The sequence below is a fragment of the Notothenia rossii genome (genome assembly GCF_949606895.1).
Source record: "Notothenia rossii genome assembly, chromosome: 12".
In the NCBI taxonomy this organism is placed as follows: domain Eukaryota; kingdom Metazoa; phylum Chordata; class Actinopteri; order Perciformes; family Nototheniidae; genus Notothenia; species Notothenia rossii.
In genome coordinates this window covers 8,193,185-8,213,910 of record NC_136911.1, presented here as the reverse complement: position 1 = coordinate 8,213,910, position 20,726 = coordinate 8,193,185, and the positions used below count along the sequence as shown (strand labels likewise).

The 20,726-nt window shown below is 43.0% G+C and overlaps 1 protein-coding gene across 5 annotated transcripts in view; it reads right to left on the bottom strand.

Moving 5' to 3' along the window:
• Window positions 1-20,726, bottom strand: part of pard3aa (par-3 family cell polarity regulator alpha, a) — a 300,089-nt gene that overhangs the window by 84,465 nt on the left and 194,898 nt on the right. For 4 of the 5 annotated variants that reach the window (XM_079661513.1, XM_079661514.1, XM_079661516.1 and 1 more), the window contains 3 exons: window positions 20,565-20,603; window positions 15,592-15,825; window positions 12,174-12,405 (listed from right to left, as the gene is read on the bottom strand). In XM_079661513.1, coding sequence (XP_079517639.1) covers window positions 12,174-12,405; window positions 15,592-15,825; window positions 20,565-20,603 — 505 coding nt within the window. The remainder of the gene's footprint in view (window positions 1-12,173; window positions 12,406-15,591; window positions 15,826-20,564; window positions 20,604-20,726) is intronic. The other variant, XM_079661515.1, reaches the window with a different exon arrangement.

Genomic DNA, 20,726 nt, shown 5'->3' with positions numbered 1-20,726 from the left:
TTGGCATTAGTCAAATCTGCAAATGGAACAGGTGAGGCAGAAAGAAAAAGTGACTGCATCTATCAATTTGAGTAAGCGATGAGAAGATAATTTCAAGGGCAGACAGAGAGAATCATTATGGTTTCTGCTCGGCCAACCCGAAAGTGAATCCAAATCTCCTAAGGCAAAGTCCCTCGCAGACGTCTGATGTTGAGTCGAAGCCCCCATCCCCCAAAACTGTATTGGTCGCAGGCGGGAAAAAATAAATAACTATGCCTCCACCCACTGCATTTCATGGTGATATTCTTTAAAGCTCCATCATCTTTTTTCTCTCAAAGAAGAATCAAGAGAAGTTATTATCATTTCATTGATGGTAAAAGTACACAACAGAGAGTACAGACTAGCTCATACCCACACACAAACAAACACACCTTTCCCTGTACAATGCAAGGGCATGTCAATATTAAACATTGCATGATTGTTTCACCTAGGGCAAAACCATGACAGTTGCATGTGATTTTAATAGTGCATTGTTAGGGAGGTCAGACTGTCATCCTTCTCTCTAGCTAAGTGCTGTTGGAGCTGTGGTGAGTAAACACTCTCTAACTGGGGTGAGACACACAGATGCCTTGTAAAAAAAACTAAATCCAATAAGACAGTCAGAGAAAGAAAAAGGGAGAGTATTTTCTTTCTTCCCTGGGAATCACATTCTGACCCAGCGATCGTTAACATGCATTAAAGGGGCATTTGTAATCATCGAGTGGCCTTAGTGGTTTCCAGGGACACCAGCCCCAGAGATGCACAGGAGGATGTTCTCCCGTCATCCACCATGACTCCAGCTACCGGCAGCCGATTATCCCTGTCCCTGCGGAACTCATTATCCGCAACCTGTAATGTCACTCCGGCTAAACCAGAACTAAAACTACTATTTGATGCATCTTCAGAAAAGCTGTTTCCTTTAAAGTGTAAGGAACACTCGAACCAGAGATTCATCAATGAATGTGTAGAGTAAGGGAGCACCACTTTTGGGTTTTCACCATCATGATCAAAATAACACAACCCTTAATGCAGTTTCACATTCCACTGCCTTTTACAAATACTCTTCCACTTACAGGTCACAGCCAGATATGACATCTCTACGCTTTCACCTCATTGGACAAGGGCTGGCGCACAGTGAACCAATCGATTTACTTTTAAAGAAAGGGGGGGTGGGGGGGGATTGGGCTGCTGTTGATTGGCTGCAGCTTTAGAGGGATGATAGGCCCGATTCCTCCAGCAATGGTGTGAAAACAGTGGGGAAGGGTACAGGAGGAGGGAGGATGGGAGTTGAAATGGTTCATGCCGGGTGGGAAAGCAGCGTGTCGCACACCGCCGAGGCATGACATGCATTTATTCATGACATCAGGCCTAGGCCCAGCAGGGGGGCTACAGGGAGAAATGATTCTCACCAGATACTTCTACGCATCTTAGGTCTCCCAGCAGGGCAAAGGAGACGGGTTCAAGGATGTTCCGTTTCAGTGACGCTCAACACAGTCTTTGCAAAAATAATGGGAACAAAATGACTGGTACATCTTTGGATTTCATCTCACATCATTGTATTTAAATGGCAGTCATTTTCCCAACCAATATCGCCTTTTCTCACCTGTTCACCATAAAAAGGTTATTGTATGGAAATCAAGATTTTCTGGCAGGAATATAGATGCATGGAAATCGATGCTTTTCTACCGGTCAGAATAGTTTTATTGTTACATTTATATTTTCTGTCCCTAGCTGTGTCAGTTATTATTTCCTGTTATTTCTCCAACTTTGACAGTCAGGTCTTTCATCTGTTTATTCTCTTTTTCGCACGTCCATATAAGGATTTCTCTTCATGGCTTGCTGTGTTTTTATTTCAGGTTTTTCCACTTACCTGAGTCTATATATGTTTCTAATGGCCAGATCAACAACTGCATTCCAACGCTCGTATAGATGTTACGAGACATAAATAGCCAAACACAAACAAAGCCTCACCAACAAAACTCCAAAGGAAAGAGGAGTAAGACACAAAAGAGTGTTTAGTATTCAATCCTACATATATTTGATCGTACTGCTACTATGTTTGTTTATGTCATTATTTGTGAAAGCGTGTGTGAGTGGGAGGAAGGTACGATACATTTTCCAAATTCCAGCAACATAGTTAATCCGCTTTTATTAAAAACGTTTTTTTCTAGCCACAGAGAGAATTTAAACACATAGAGCTGCGTCAAAGTGATTGGCTGAAGATGTTCTCTGCTTTTAAACTAACACTATAAGCATCAAAGTGATTGTTGAACTGAATAAGGGTATATGTGTGTGGGAAGAGAGTATGTCTGTCTACAACAAAAAGTTATTGCATGTGTGTGGGTTTGTGTGTTTGAAAGAAGAAAAAATAACAGCATTCATCTGTTTTCTGTGAGCCAATTATTCCTATTTAAGCAATTGTAGGCAGTTCACGCAAGCACCTGTGTATGTGTATGTGTGTGTGTGTGTGTGTTTATTTGTGTGTGCCAGTATATCAAGGGACAACTTGGCTTTTCCATATTTCAAACAGCCTGTGCAATACAAAGGACGAGGCCCAGCGCAACATGATTGCCTTTAATGTTTCACATAAATCACTGAGTTATGTATGTGCATGGGTTTGTGTGTGTGCGTAGGAGTAGGGGAGGGGTGCGTTTGCACTCGCTCAGAGGAACGTTTCAAAGCCATGACACCCCTGATTAAAGCCTCTCATTACAACACAAATAAACAGTCCAAACACATTCATACAGCCATTTGTTAAAGTGTATGAGCGCAGTGAGGGGGGAGTTTCTGAAGGGCAATTTACATAGAAACACTTGAGAAGCTGCGAGGGAAGTTCAGGTGTTGGGTTTGGCATTGTGTGTGTGCGTATGCGAGTTGGTATGTATCACTTTTTGGGGACATACCACTTCATGGGGACCTCTGTGCGTGAGGGCATTTTGATCAGGCAAAGGCATCACCCTTCACACTTTATTTTTCTCCCTTTATGTTTAGACAAACTCATAATGAGTTGCAAAATGCCTTTGCTAGCCACAACCAATGCACGCCCAAACATAAACATGATCTCACAAGCTAATTTACATATAGCCAGTCACAGTTAGCTAATGCTTAACCAACTTAGCCCACAGACACACACACACAGGGATGCAGGGATGGCAATGAGGAAACTGGGAGAGAGGGGAGGGAGGATGGGAGGGGGCAGTGTTGTGGTTTCTCAGTGGAAGAGCTACAGTAGGTGGCTCAGGCTGTGACCTAGATTCAGTACGGCACACTGCATTCCTAATGGGCCGTTTTGATCAGTGCCACTCTCTGTATCCTCAGCTAGGCGGCTGCCACATGCCTCAAAGACAAAAACTCAGCATTTTGCAAACACAGCATCTAAAGAATGCTCAGCTCTTTTAATGATGCCAACCGGAATTGTGGATGTGGAAGAACCACAGCAGGGAAACAGTGCAGGGTTTGGGGATAGCTATTCAAATACCACTCGTTTCAAAAAAACATTCACTGATAAATTATATAATAGGTATGGCTATTTATTTACATCTGATTTCCTTTTGTATAACTGAAAACCAGTAAGGTGTGCCGTGCTCTGTATGTGGGAAGAAATTGTTTATTATTATTATAATTGTCGTCATGCAAGTTTACCTCAAATATTATTTTACTTTCTCAGGCCTCTTTTCTTCTAATTTGTGTTTTGATAACTCTTCGCTTCGCACACTTATTTCCCGTGTAATTTAAATACTGATACGTTTACAGACAGGTGTGTTTTGTGACGCCCCAAATGCCTGAATTCCAAGGTGCTCACCTAAAGAACAGGCGAGGGGGAAACGTGAGGCAGGTTTTCTGTCTCGTAAACGTCAGACTTTGAAATACGGGCATGGACACACACCGGGCCCAGGAGAGCCGCTGATCCGTGATATACATCCCTCCCAGCATTCAGAGGGAGACGAGAGAAGTCTTTCTGTCAATGCCACAATGAATCTCCAGGGCAGCTGGGAGGGCGGAGGGGTGAGGGATAGGGCGGATATATGGAAGAAGAGAGGGAGGGAGTGACAGTAATTGTTAGTAAAGTGAGGATGAGGGAGAGTAGGAACCCCATGGACAGTGACTGTATATCACAAACAGGTTAAATAAATAACCCTCGACACTCCCCCTCAGTCTACTGTGGTGTCAAACTGCTGGTTCTCAAAAGCAAATTCAATTATAAGCAGACCTATGTATGTCAAATTAAAAACATGCTATACAGTATGCAGAAAGTCAAGAAATAATTTATATAACCTTAGCACAATTACTGTAAACAAATGAGGCAGCGAGATCAATAAGATCATGTGCAGCCTCTACCCTTACTCCATAAGTCATTTTTGATTGGATACACGCAGAAGGATATCTCTAATTTATAGCACGAACAAAAAGGATGGGTGTTTTGGGAAAAGATCACTTTCACACATTAAATAATCAAGTAAAGCAAGAAAGAAAATCGTATTGATCAAAGGAAAAATATCCTACTGCAGAGGGGCTTTTGGGAAACTTGCAATATTAATACCAGCGGTATGAAACTCCATTCAACCATGACAAACTACCATTTTGAAGTTGATATACAACTGACACCAGAACATACAATAAGGGATCAATATTACGGACAACAGGGCCAATATTGGGAATTTTTTTAGAATGCAGTGTATACAGCATCCAATGCCAAATGTCATTGGACGCCCACTATGGACCTTAGTCCTATATCAAATATGCTGGATCTACAATTAAAAATGTAAATGGAGAGAATTTACAAAGCACCTTTCTACCTTCACAAGACAAATTGCATTACAATTTGCCTCTCATTCACCCAAATCACATTCATATTTTCCCATTTGGCGTATAGCTAAAAGATCCTATAGAGAATCCCTACTAGTTCCCTAGAGGAGCCGGGGATCACATTGCCAACACTGTGATACAAAATGTGCCCAAAGGTGCCCAAGTTCAATTTACCAAGTGCTGAACCAGACTGTTGGATCTGCAGCTGGACATATTACCTGCTATGGAATGTTGTGGACTGTTCAGTCCTTTATCACACATTCCTTCTCTCTCCCTCAGCTTTGCATTCACCTCCTTCCTGAATCACTAACTAGAGGAAGTTTACACATGTTGGTATGGCAGTGAGAGCCCAATTAAGATTCCTACATGACAAACATAGAGAGGAACGCAATCCTGATCCAGCCATGGAATAAATCTCCATTCCTCTGACACTTTCAACAAAGACAGAAAAGAAGATCAGACTGGGAACGAGAGGGAGAAAGAGAGGGGAGGAAAAAATAGACAATTTCACTTTACATGCCGAACACATGTCGAGACGCTGACAGAACAAGAGGAATACGGATCCTGGCTTTAATTGGTTGCCTTTGATGGAAATCAGAAGTGTAATTCAACATCGATTGATATTACCTTTGTAATTCTAAAGCAATTCTCCATGTTTTATCTTCCTTGTTTTCATTGTGAGTGTTTCTCTCCCTATACCCATCCTCTCACTCACATGTTAAGGGGTGTGCACACATCAGCAAGTGGGAACTCAGTGGATGGGAAAGGTCATTTCAGCCAAAGGCCTCGATTTCATTACATGCTAAGCCTAGTGGATGGGTGAGCAGACTAGCAATGAGTTGTCCTGTAGCAGGCAGCCCACTTCATTTGCATAGCGCATAGGGGGAAATAAATAGGTTCTCCTCCGTGTATTTCACACCTTTGTTTCTGTAATATCAAGCATGCTTTGCATCCCTAATTCAACGTATCCTTTTTCTACCAAGAGCAAAACATACAGTTGATATGGTTTATTATTGGGGGTGTATTAGTGATTTATTTGTACTATTTAGAAAAAACTAAATGGGATTGTGCTGTTGTCAGATCTTTGTCTGTGTCTTTAATGTTTTCTCATTATTTCTAAATCTGCCTGTCCTCGGAGAGTCGACTCGCATTGCAACAGTCTCTTTCTGATTGATCAAAGCGATCTGGGCCAGAGTGAAAAAATATCATCAAAGGGGAACCAAAGTATCTTAAAGTGTGAAAAACAAATATCAAATGGAGAGGGAGGAAGTGAAGGCAAATCCGACAGTTTCAGTTTGGAACACCAGGGTTGATTAAAGGGGAGACAATAAGGGGAGGGTAAGAGGGAGACTAAAGTCAGAAAAATAGCTAAAGTGTTAAGAGAAAGGAGAACGTGTTGGAAGAGAGAAAGACTAGGAGCCTTGGGTTTCCATTGGTGGTTCTGGGTCCACTGGGGTTGGATCATTAGTAGTCAGTGGCCTGGTAGAGTATGGAGGGGTGCACTGCTACACTTAATTTGAGCTCTTTAATAACACACTTTATGAATTCAGTCATGTTTGCAGCCCTCTGCCTGAGACGCAGCGTGAGAGACATCGGTGTATCTCATTTCAGGCCGACAAGATTTCAGATTCAATTAACTCCATCGTGCAACACCACCGCGCAACACACACACACACACACAAACACACACACACACACACACACACACACACACACACACACACACACACAGTCTCCCCATGCTTCAAGGTCTATCTCGGAGCACTGCATGATCATTCTAAACCTAATTACTCCAGAGCTGTCTGATGGAAGCCAAGTGCTGCCCAATCACATTTGCATCGAGTGGCCAAAAGCAGAGGAAGTGTGGCCGGAAAGCCAGCCCCCCCATGCATGAAACAACCATTTCTCATTTGTGTGTGGTGGCTGACGTCGCATAGAATTATCTTCTCCCCCTCCTTAATAATATCACTTGGCTTCTCTCTATATCTAAATGCTCCACCCTCCACCCTGACACCTCACACAAACCTGTACTTCTGTTAACCTGCCGTACATTAGAGTTCTGTTTTACTGTTTTCATCTCTGTCACAGAGTGCAGGATAATCTTCTCAGTAGGGGACTCCGTTGTTTGTTGCCTGGCCCCCGCTGGGCCTCTTTTGTACATGATTGGCAGGAGAGTAATGGGATGTCACACTGAGGGGACATTTTTGTGAGGGAGTTTGGAGATCACGCCCCCAAAAATGGCCCCTTTAAAGTCCTTGCAATCATGCGCCAGCTTTAAGGACACAGGGGGAAAGTACTTCTGAAAAGAGGTTTCTTTCAAGGAAGTTGAAAAAGCGAACCCCCTGCCCTTGGTGACATGATATTTCTTTTAACTTGGCAGTCATTTGAAGGTGATATTGAGGTATGACTTTGCACTTGCCAAATCTGCCAAAGTCCAATACTAAATTCTCTCTAAAACATGTCTCTGTGACAAGGGAATTCTGTGAATCACTTTGCTTTAGCAAGCTCCACGAGAGGTCCAAGAGGTCAATGTTAGCCTCCCAAAAGTGCCTCTGACAGGAAGTCACATTGTCACATGTGAAAAAGCACTTCCATGAAGTTAATCCTCTTCCACGATGAGACTTGACAAGCAACTTCTCTAATTACTGACCACCTTGCTGAGCTGAAGTGTATCCTTGCATCACCATCCAGACCATGATGTGTTATATTTGTTTTTGTTATTACCTTTTGCTGCCTGTCTCAGATTCCTCCCTTAACTCCAGTCATCCACGTCAATGCTCCAGCTTGATGCTGTGCCCTGTGCCTGCATTAACCACCTCAGCTCAGACATTATGATGAGTGAGGAAGAGCAAAATAAGAACAATTATCATTTTCTCTTAGATTACACTCGGCAGATGTCAGGGCCCACATGTGGAGGCAGCTAATTGCTGTCTCCAAATCAACTGCGCCATAATACTACAACCATATGTGAGCTATTCTGTGTGTGGCTGGGGAAGTTTGAGGCGGAGAGGGGTGCGTCATACAAGAAAAGAGTGTATGCTGTTACATCAGATACGCCCTTGGTCGTGTGTGTAAAGGAAAAAAAAGCCAGGCTAATGCATGTGTCACGTTGGTGTACTGATGATCGTACTCACCATCAGCTGTTCACACCCACACGAGCAGAAAGAATCATATGGTAGGAAGACACGGAGCGGAGCAGCAACACGCTAACTACCTACTCACATGCTAAGCATAAGGCCATCATGCTTTTGTGGCATGGTATTCATATTTTAGGCACACTCACACATGCATGCAAACATACACACAAGTGTGCCAACCCCCCAACACTTTGGTGCTCCCAGCAGTTCCACAGTGCCTAAGAATAATAAAGATTGAAGGATAGAAAGCATCCATCCACTCCAGCTTTCAATGCTTTCCTTTCCTCTCCACACCCCTCTCTCCCACATCTCTCCACGTAGCCTCGAGTGAGGCTGCATCTGCACGGAGGCAGACGAGGTCCCTGGGGTGATGGAGGATGGGGAGTGAGGAGAGGGGGGTGCACGGCTGTCACACTGAGCTCCAGTGTCGGCTGATGGCTCGGCATGAGGCATGCCACTTATCAGATTGGTGGGGAGGGTAGGAGTCAGGGGGGGTGGGGGTAAGGGTAACTGTGTGCGCGGGTGAGGAATCACAGGGGAGAGAGGGTGAGGGTGATGCCAGAGCCCATTAACACATCTTTTGATCAGTACACACACAGGCAAACATGGATTGCACACACACATGCACATTTAAATGAACCTTGAACACACACACACACACACACACACACACACACACACACACACACACACACACACACACACACACACACACACACACACACACACACACACACACACACACACACACACACACACACACACACACACACACACACACACACACACACACACACACACACACACACACACACACACACACACACACACACACACACACACACACACACACACCAAAATGGCCAGAGATCCTCAATCCTCCCTACAGGCAGACGGTAGCCCGATGCCGTGACTGCCGCTATGAAACGCCCCTTCTCCTCATTCCGTCTCTCCTATTCCTTTTCATCCTCCTTTCCCACTCTCCCTTGGTGCCCCAGTTCACTCCAGTGCACACGCTCCCTCTCCCAATCCGCCCCTCCCCCCCCACCTCTCCGGCCCCCATTCCCAGTCCCAACCATGCCTTCCGTTTTTGCAGCCTTCACTCGCTTGTCTCCTTCATGCAACTATACTGGCACCAAGCATTTCCAGCGCTCTTGTGAAAAATACATTAACACCCTCATAAAAATGTATTGAGGTATATAAATATGAATGCGAACACACACAAACACACATTCAGAAAATACTACATACACGTCTTAGCAAGTACATGTCCAAACTCAATGCAAAAACGACCACCTATAGAATCAAATTAACTCAATAAAATGTAATGTTTTACTTAGTTTTGACAACTAATCACTGAACTCTATAATAAATGATGGGGAGTTTTTTTCCATGAGCCTAAACAACAGAGTCACGCACACGTAAACACATCAAGAGATGGAGATGGGGCTTTGATGGAAGAGGTCAGTCAGTCTCAGAGCGGAAAAACAACACCTCATTAGGCATGTTGAAGGGAGTCTGCAGGCCGGGCCGGGACATTGTTGTCTGCTAGCATGCTAACGGAGCCCTGGGCAAAGCTTCCACCGTATAAACAAACCTGATAGGATCAGAAAGTAATGATCACATGTTATCCACTAGAAAGGACATGAATAATCCCATATACATGTAGCCCTGCACGCCCCTATATACCAATGGATGCAGACATGGACGCAGTGATACATGCTTGAGCATACATCCCTGAAATAACAGTGATGTCAGGATGCCCAGGGCTGGTTCTTTATCCTATGCATGCATGCACATTGCTCTCCATTCATAAGATTATAAGCTATTCATTACTGGATGGTACTGTATACCAGTCTTCATCCTATAGGCCGTACAGTATAATTCCTGAGAGGCAGGGGCTCTGCACTGAAAAGTCTTTGCTTTGAGCTGGAGGCAGTCAATTTACTTTCCATCACGCACTCACACACTTTCAGTCGTTCTTGCACTCACAGTATTTATCTCACGGCCCCTCGCTCTATCTTCCCTCTCTCTCCTTATATTAGGCCATCCTCCTTTCCCCTGGCTCCGATGTTAATGCACTCCCAATCAGGCTGTCCATTAAGCAGACGTGCACTACACGTTCATCAGGCCGTCCAAAGGCCCGCATGCAAATGAGCTCAAATTGCAGTGCGCTGCAAACTCCTTGAAATCTCCTTAGCGGAAGAACGTGAGTATAAGACATGCATTTGTGAGAAAATGCAGGAGAAATCGAGTGCCTGCCCGTCTATTTTATGCAAATGACAAACCACGGAGACAAGTATTACAAAGGATTAACCCAACCAGGGTGTCTTTTTGATGTTTTCGATGCAATGATGAGACACTCACATGTGAAACTTGCTGATGTAAAATATATCCTTGATTCATAAGCCTGAGAGTGTTGAGTTTCTGCCAGCCAATCCCTTTCCTCCTGCACAGTGAAACTTCTCCATTTTGAAACACTGTCAAAACTTTTGGTGGAATCGCTGAGAGTGCGACACGAAACAGATTTTTCACTAGCTTTCCCTCTCCTCTCTTTTTGACCGCTAGGCATTAGACATCAGTACATTCTGTTCTTTACAAAAAAGTTTGTTATTGTATCCAGTGGGACGCATTTATTCTCACCTCAGTTCCTCGCAAACTGTAACTTTCTAAACCGGCACAGGGATAGAGTGTTTGATGTAAAAACAAGGAGTAGGAGAAAGAAGGAAGCGGAGAGACACTCTTGTTCAGAATGCTGCCTTTTTGCATTCAGGTGGCAAATGGCCTGGCGTTAAAGGCATGGAGCGTGGGGGTGTCAGCGAGGCCTGCCGCGTGCCAACTCCTAAGTGGCGGTGGCACTCAAAGATAATGAAGAACGATGATGAGGGCGAGGAGGGCATGCCGAGGGCTCACGTGCACATTTAAAAAAAAATCACCCAGCAGTCACCTATCAAGCTCCGCACACAGCCACTCAAAAAGGTTTGCCAACGGCGCTGATTGCATGTCACCGAGTGTCAAACCTGCGGCTCAACTTTCCACTTTCCTTCAGTAATCCAGCCCACTTCTCTGCGTGTTCTCTGTGAACATACGTTACTCATGCCTGGTGTGAAAAAGAAGGTAAGTCATTATGCAGTCACACCACATGATGCGAAAAAATAAGGGTAACAGGAGAGTGAAAATAATGGAAGATAAGCGAGTTCCCTGGATTCCTCAATCGTGACCTCGAAACACACTTGTTGTCTTTATTGTTCATTACCGAGCCGTGCGCCGCGATACGCTAACTAATCCCATTAAACTAATCCACATGAAAACAACTTACGGCACGATAACAGCTCGTACCGCCTCCAATGTTAATTTATGCCACATTCAAATATGCAATACATTTAAATAATTAATGTGACTCCCCCACTAATTTTCTTGTGGCAGGGATACAGGATGGATACCCGCAGGATGTTTATTTTCATCCATATTCTTGTTGCCCACATTTCCTATTATTGTCCATGTACATGTCCAAGTCACGATAATGTTTTGGTAATAAAGTGTTTGCCAATTAGTTAATTAAAGGCAGTGGAAATATATTTGTTCTCCGATTGGCCTACAAACAACCATTACATTTGCCCTCAGAGTTGCTTGGTTTGAAGCCACCCCTTAACACATGTTGTATGTAAGGTGTCAACATGACGTTGAAGACCTACAGCAGGTGACGTATCCCAGGATGGTCTACCTCTAAAATCTTGTTACCGCGTGATGTGACAGCAATAACCAGCCACAGGCAACAATTCCTACCCACGATCGATTTCATTATCTTTAAAAGCTCTTTTATTCCAAGAAACAAACCACAGCTCCAACAATAGCACCAGTATGGGCCCTGTACATTGCCTGCTGGTTAACAAATACTGAGTTTGTTTGGAAAGAAGAAGCGTCCACATGGGTTAATGAATAAAACATGTTGCCCTTATTAAAAATAATCTGGCTCAAAAGAGCCAGAGGCCCTTGAGGTCGATAATTCCCCCTCCCCTCCATCCGCTCCCTGCATCTCCCAGGGTTCAAGGAGAGAGGTCCCTGATTAGCAGTGGCAACATCCAGAGAATGCATTCAAATTCTGAATGATCCAGCGGTGAGTGTGTTGAGTGGAATTAAATAAAGCAGATAGCGTTTGGCGCTTGGGGCTACACAGGGGAGAGTTTAGTATTTTGAGATGAGCTGTCTTACCTGAACATCTCGCCCAGGCCCTTCAGCACGCCTTTCTTGGCTTTGTTCTTGTCCTTGTCTCTCTCCCTCTCTTTATCCCGTTCAGGTTTCTTCTTTTCCTTGCCTCCAACCTTGTCTTTCTGTCTGTCATCTTTGGAAAGGTTGCCATTCATCCCTGGTCCCAAATTGAGGTCGCTGCTGGTGGACATCGACTCGCGACCTGATCTGGAGCTTCCCTCCGTGTCCTCGTCCACTGGAGCGAACAGATAAGGGGGAAGGGAGAGGTGTTAAACGTTGAAATTGAGTGGAGGATAGTGCAGCACACTCAAAATAACACAAGGATAATAAGAAATAAAATACAAGTCAACAAAGGCAGACAGTTTACACAAAGTGTAACTTCCACTTGACTCCCTGTGGATCACCGAAACCCCATTTGAAAACAGCACATCAGAACCCCACTGTCTTTTTTATATAACAAAGAAATAGTTCTTTCATCAGATAAACCGTTGGAAGAAAAACTGTGTCCCACAAGGTATGGCAGCTTTGAACAAAACACACTGAATTCATGCGCCTCATTAGAGCAGAATATATTTACTTTGTACCCCCTTTGAGAAAAGCGTTCAGTTGAACATATTTTCACCTAGCTGAAAGCCTGAAGTTATTTCAAATGTGTACATTTCACACAGCTCAGAAGAGAACTTTATTTTGTTCCCCCTTATCTGTTGAATTTCCTATAAAAATAATGTGCTGGAAAAATGAAAGCTCTAATGATAGTCATATGCATTTGGTTCTTAATTTACGTCTCAACTAATTTAAACCCAGACATCAAATTGAAAACCAAACTCCTTAGGTGATGCAGGGTTGATTAAACTCAAAGTTTCCATCACATCTAATCAGAACTGATGTGCAAAATGTAATTAATCTGTCAGTAATTATACATTTAAATAATCTTGAAAATGGCTCCCAGGGATCTTAATTGCAAATGTGGTGCACTTCACAGTCGTCATAGCTCCTGCCTACGCTGTGTCTCTGGATATGAGGCGTGAGGTAGATGTCCTTCAGATTACAACTTATAGCAGTCTTGCCTTTAAGTTCTGCCTTTAATGGAAGAGAAATGAGTGATTATCATGAGGAAAGAAAAAGGAGGGAAGCATGATGGGTTTGAGTTACACGGAATGAGACGGAGGGTGGAGCGGCTGGATTCACATTTCAAGGGACAGCTTTCTTCTCTTGTGATGTGTGGAGTTAGCCATTTATTTCAGCTGCCATCTTGATATGACTTTAATGGAATCATGTGGCATCGTACAACGGGAATAGAAAGCGAAGCAGTGGTTTAAACCTGCAAAATTATGCAATTCATTGCTGTGAGGCCCCTCTCTTAGTTTTGTCCATTGTCCACACATTCGGAAACAGGTTTGGTTTTAACAATCGACTATCTTCTGCCTGCTTATCATTCACTTAAGAGCAGCAGCAGCAAATAGCAGCTGGGAGCTGTATCTGGCTATTGAAATGCCTGAGATTAGGGTTAACCCTAATGTCGCTAATGATGCTGATAGAAGATAACATACTACCATTGTAATCTAGAATGTCCCAGAGGGAGGTGGCCATGTGTTTTTGTGACTCACGGGGAAGTATTTACATGTACTCATAAAAAGGCCTTATTTTGAGTTATGTGGAAACACAAATCAAATTAAATATGTAATTTAATCGCACTTTTTTTCCTTTTGCATCTTTTAAATAAAGCGATATTTTCGATCACAACACAAGATGAAATACTTTAATACTGGATATCAAAACGAGAGGCCGTCAAACACAATTTTACGAATGGAAAATATCTTGACAGCAGAAGCATTGATGAAAGTGTCAGGAGACAGAGACAGACAACCGCAGGAAACATTTAGTCACTTCTGTGAAACTTTCCAGCTTTAATAATCAAGGACATTTAAGCTGGCCTGTCGGTGAAGGTTATGACAGACATGTAAAATTGCCTGTCTTTTTCCAACACACAAAAGAAAGGATTTTCCTCAGCAGAGCAGATTTTTCTTTTTTCTTTTCTCAAACGATGCAACTCAAAGTAGCACAAGAGAAAGTGCACTTTGCCTTACAGGATATCTTGTGGGGACACATTTTCTTTAGGTGATGCCACATTCTTATTTTATGTAAATAAAAGTCTGGGAGCAGAGAAAAGCAGCGGCTTATCTGTCAACTTTGACTATTAACCTCAGTGACGAGCACGGACTGGCTGCTTTTATCTAAATTGAAAAACAGAGTTATTTGAATATCATGGAGGAGAATGCAATATACCACGGCACGGGGAATCTGTTGCTTTCCCCATTTTTCTTTGCAGAGATAAGACTGTATTTAGTGGCTTGCCGACAGCTTATGAGAACAAAGCGTTTCAGGAAAATAATTCCCTCTTTTTCAAATGTCCCCCAGCTCTTTTAATGGAATCTTTTAATGGGGAATGCAAATGTATATCTGGTGATTACTCTTGTGGTGTTGCAGGGTTATTACCTGTCTCAAAACGTAAGACGGCTGTCTTTCAATCCCAAACGCGTGTCTTTTTGTCATCAAACACCAAATAGGAATGGATATATTCACTCAAAGGAAAGGTGGCATGCCTTTCTTTTCTAATGCTGTCTTAATAGTTCAGAATAAAGGAATCAGGCAGAGTGAAGAAAGAATGTGAGGGATCCTGGCAGTTATACAGTGGATCGTGCCAAAACGTTCTCGCATAGACTAGAATAATTGTAAATGCAATTGTGTTATATTAAGATATTATAACCACATATGATACAATAGGAGACTGACTTCTGTGGGTAAACAGCGTAATATCTCCTAGCATGCACTCTGTTTGAAAACATGGCAATGCACTTTAGGAGTATGTAGGCTCATGGGGAAACATGCTGCCACAGTTTCTGACAATTCCACTCAACATGAATGATTTGAATATTAATGAGTGTGTAACCTACACACCTATTGCAGATGTGCTTTATGACACACACACACACACACACACACACACACACACACACACACACACACACACACACACACACACACACACACACACACACACACACACACACACACACACACACACACACACACACACACACACACACACACACACACACACACACACACACACACACACACACACACACACACACACACACACACACACACACACACACACACACACACACACACACACACACACACCACTAAAAGGGGATCCCTAACCTAGTTTCTAGGGGAAAGCAATTTTGAGTTGGCCTATATTACACTGACTGAATTTCTTTATAATGATCTACTGATATCTTCTATTGTACATTATAAAATGGCACATTTCTGAGTGCATTATTCTGGATCGCTACTATAAAAAAAACGAACTTGGAAAAACAAAAACACTGCATACATTACTTCTATCACTCACATGTCTCCATGCTGTTTTCTTCCTCTGGTGTTGTGGTACCAGGTTTCTCGTATGATTTGTCAATGGCAGCTCTGAAGCTCTCGTTGCAGCCGCGGCCCCGGAGGATCCGTGAGCGGGGCCTGTTGACGTTGATCTCACCGTTCTGCGTCACCTCAGCAACAGCCGTCTGGAGGCTTTCCAGTGAACTTGACTTTTTCAGGCCCAGCGATGGTCCCACATCTTGTTCTTTAGAACCTATGGGAAGAAGAAATAAGAAATAGCTTCACTGAGCATACCAGCATACTAAAAGCATGTGACTCCCCCACAAAGGCCACCTAAAACCATCATCTCGAAGTTCATTGCGTGTCAATGAATAATTCACAAGTTGCTAGTTTTATATTGGAATGATCTCTAAGAAAGCCAAGATATAATGTGGTTCTGGCAATTAACATGAAAAACAAATGATACCATTGCCTGGCCAATGAAGTGTGTGAAATGAGAACAGAGTATTATATCTTCCCTGAGACATTTCCCTGTTGAGAAATTATAATTCAACCTTTGTCCTTGTGTCTGCACAGTTAAATTACGAGACCGAGACATAATGCATATAAATTGGACGATATCAAAGACACCAATGTACCTTGGCACCAGAGTGATCATAGTGTTTTACTAAACTATTACAAGTTCACAAAAAGTATGAACGGAGTGGTAAAATTAAAATGATTTCCATAGGTGGTCCTCTGATTGTTCTTTCTTTAGTAAATGAGAAAGAATGGAGAAAAGAGTCCGCATATAGACAAAGCAAATCTAAGTCCTTCAATTTCCAACACCATTCTCTTGTAATCACTAGAACATCTTAGCATAAAAAACACATCACAGCTGCAATCCTTCGCTAAGGCCTCAGCAGGTGGATGGTAGATGGCAGGTAATAGCACACCATGAGGGCAGACAATTGCTCAGTTATCTTATCAGCCATATGTTGATTAGACTAGTGGGAGGAGAAAAGCACCAAAGTTCTAGTTTGCACATATGTATGATAATGTAAATATGGTTCATGAGAAATATGTATAACACAAACCAATGGTAGCCACTATCTTTGTACACATGATATCAATTAATGACTTGTGGCTTGAAATGTGTTCTAATTGGAGAAGCTTAATCTCCTCAAAAAGACCTACATGTTGCTAATGTGAAAGCTGCTTGAGCAGATGTGTAGGAAGGAAAGTGAATGTTGAACAGCAAACCTCTTCAACACTATTGCCCCACCCTGGACAGCTGTAATGATGTTTCCAATGCTTGCCAGGGGTTTGTTTAGGGTATGTAAGCGGAGCACAACTCAGGTATTGGTATTTCATTTCGTTAGGGAGCGTCAGTCAGATCCCCGGAGCTCTTGCCTTACCCGCTGGATGGTAAACAAGTGGCCTGGTTGATTTTCTGTCCCCTTTATTTTTGCCTCGATTTAGCGCAAAGCAATGTGCTGTCAAACGTAACGAGATGGATTTCTGAAAATGTGCAAGTAAAGCCTTGTTGAATGTTAATGTTTTCGGAGGAAACTATTGGTAATAATGGATAAACTGTTGATTCAATTACTTCTGCAGCCTCACTGACTCTCTGAGGGCTAAGCATATGTCGATGGAGTCTGAACAGAGCAGCATTGTATCTTTACGACTCCCTGTAGACCATATAGACCCTCCACATGTAGTGAGTGTGTGCTGCAGTTTCCTCTGTGGCTTCACGTGCTGTAAATAAACGTCTCCTACAGCTCTTCATGTTAGTTTTCATAGCAAATACCGCTATAAGGTCTTGTCTCTACCCCCACTGAACAGAACACACACATACACATACACAAACACTAGGTGGATATGTTTGTGTGTGTGTGCCCCATAGAGGGACTCCATAATAGACACAATAACAGAAACTCACAGCATACACATACTTCTATATGAGCTATAATCAACAAGACCCTGGACATGTTTAAAGTGGCCTAAATGAGGCATGACCCACTGCTGCTGGGGGATCACAGTGGATCTTTACATGGAGGGTTGCACAGCCAAACACATAAGGCAAAGAAAACAAACCTCCATCATTGGAAGAAAATTATTTGTGACTGTTGTTTGGAGTACCCCCTCCAAAATACATTTGTTTTAGTGTTTGAAGTAACATGGAGAACTGTGAATACTCAAAGTTTGCAAAAGCAGGGCATGAATGAGCTTAGGAGAGAACAGGGTAAACTAGCAGAGCTGTGCAGAAATGCATACAAGCTCTGCTCCCGTTATCATCATTTTACCAGTGGCAGCTTGTCTCTTTTGTTGTCTCAACCCCTTTGATATTCTCTTCTTGATCCCTTAACCAAGCAAACCTGCAGCAGCTCACTAGTGATTAGCTAGCTATCTGAGTTTCAAGGTTCAAACACACACCATGTACAAAGCCACTTGCAGAGGACACATGCAGCAGAGAGCTGGAGATGTATCTTTCCTATTTCCATCATCTTGACATTTTTTGAGAAAACTAAAAGTTGTCAAGCTACTTTCGAGGACCTCAAGGGCATTCCTCTTTCTGCTGTGTTTGCTACCAATGCAGCCATACTGAGAGTGTGAGTGCTTCTCTGTCTTCCATGGCGTCTATAGATATGGTGTCAAAGAAGTCAGATAGGCTAAAAAGGTCATCTAGCCAGTGGTGTTGGGTTTCCAGACTGGTAAACGTTATGTCTTTAACACAATTTTCTCCGCCTTTTTGTCAATGTTAATAAAAGTAGCCAATCCCCAGAGAACCTAAACTCAATCCTGAAAGCACCATTAAAAAAAAAAAGGAACACCAATCCTATAATGTAGCATCCCTTTTAGTGGGAAGAGCTCATCTGTGTGTGTGCCCTCAGGCTGCATTGGACAGTCAAATGAAACTTTACTGTGTGCTACAAATGTCCAGGGGTTAAAAGCAGAAGATTCATTTTTACTGCTTTGTTCCTCCATTTCTGATTACTATGGCACATTTCAGTGCCAAGAAAGCATGAACAGTCTTACAAGACCCAGCAAATTCAAGTAAAAATCATGTAATTCATTTTGTTCGAAAGGAGTAATCTCATCATGCGAAGGACAGGAGAGGACAATCTAAAGGAAAGGAAACGAGCACAGATACAGCGCGGCAGGGAAATGCCGTCATTTTTCATACTTTGTGTATGAAACTCAATCAACCCAGTGCAAATGCCATGTAAATGTGGGTTTTCATGAAGCTTATAAGTAAAGCCTGCCAACAGCGGACACGCAGAAGCCAGGGTGCATGTTCGACACAATGGGATTGCAAGTTAGAGCTGCGGAGGATGCAACAGTTCAAGGGAACACAAATGACATCTGCTCTAATCGGAAGCAGGGAATTATCCTCACACTCGGTATTCCGCACCACGATCCACTTGGCCATTGTTTCTAGTTAGTATAGCGAATGACTGAGAGAAGCAGGGGGACAAAGAGAGAGGGGGAGAGTGAGGCAAAGAGAGGGAGTTTGCCCATAGACCCAGGCTGCCTCGAACCTGCCTTTGTTTTCATCAGAAGCAGTCGTGGCTCTCCTGGGAGAGTTTGACGGACAGCTCTCTGTATGCCAGTCTATTATGTGATTCCTATCACACAACAGAAGCCTCAGTGCTCTGCTCCTCATCTTCCTCTTATTCAGAGGGATGAAAATACATATTCCCCCATTGCATACAGACACGGGTTTGTCACTCCCCACACGTCTGGAGGACAAATGAAAATCATCAAAATGAAATACACAAAAAGAAAAACAATCAAACCAAATAGGGGGGAAGTGTACCTGGATTTTGTGACGGCCAAACACAAAAAAAGCCAGCGCGCTGTGTTTCTTTGCCAGATTAAGGGCAAGGACAGTTAATTGGAGAAGATCCATTGCTATTAAACGTTAAAGAGGAGGTATGGCAAACTCCATGAATAAATCAGCAGTGGTTATTACAGGAACAGGAGACCATAGTATAATTAGAGCAACTAAAACTATGCTTCCCAGCCATTATTCACCACGGGCACTTGCATGTAAAGATCTGTGTACAGACAGGGGCTCCATTACACATAATTTATTCAGAGAGCCAGGGCTTTAAGCAGGGCGGTAAAAGGGTAATTATGTTAAAAATAGCCTCCAAGGTGGTCGGGGGAAGGCCGTGTCCAGGTATCCCATTGGAAGTGAGCGGGCTACTATTTCTCCGACAGTTGTGGATCATTAGCCCGACAGAGGACGTCCTCTGTATGCTGGGTCACAGAGGAATCATCATTAGCCCAACTGTTTCATATCTCAATCAAGGATGCTCAATACTGTCCTGCTGTTGTGCATTTAAATCAGTAAATTGTTTGTTGAAAAGAAACATGAAAACTACTTTTTTATTGCTGCATAATTGAAATAACTTATACAGTAAGGTGAGGTGTAATATGTGATTTGCACAAGGCACTTTAATTAGTGCTCTGAAAAAGAGTCAAAAATATTCCCCTGTGACTCAGTCATTAACTCATTATGTTTTAATTTCATAGAGGGTAAGCACTTTAAAATATTCCAACCACAGCTCAAAACAGCCCGACTATGATGGATCAATTGCAAATAGACCAAATGGCAATGAGTGTCTCTTTATTGCAAATGCCACTCCATCCAACCCTACACAACTCCTGAGTAATGAGTGTTTTTTCTTCACTCGTTTGCACTGCAGAACAAGCACAATGGCTCACACATTAGTTGCCAAGTTCAACCCCATGCAACTCCCTCTCAGCATTATGAAAACCCTCTTTTGATCATGCTGCAATTACCTCAAACAGCGCTCTCCTCCATATGGGACTAAAGGTGCCAAGATTACACGGCCAATAATGGTTGGTTATGAGCTGGTTATTGAGAAAGTGTGGGGCTGCGTTTCCAATCTCCGGTAATGACCCATGGAAACAGATGACCTATCATAGCATCCATTGTAATAACTGTGACAGTATTGGGTTGATTCAGGCATGGTTGCTTACCTTCATTTGTTCTTGTGCTGCAGCCAAACTCATCTGCTACTGTTAAAGAGCATACACAAGTAAGATTGGTTAGTGCCATCTGTACCATGATGGCGAGAATATGCAAAGAAGAAAGAGACAGAATCAGAAAGTGCAGGGTAGAAGCTGAATAGTGATGTAAGA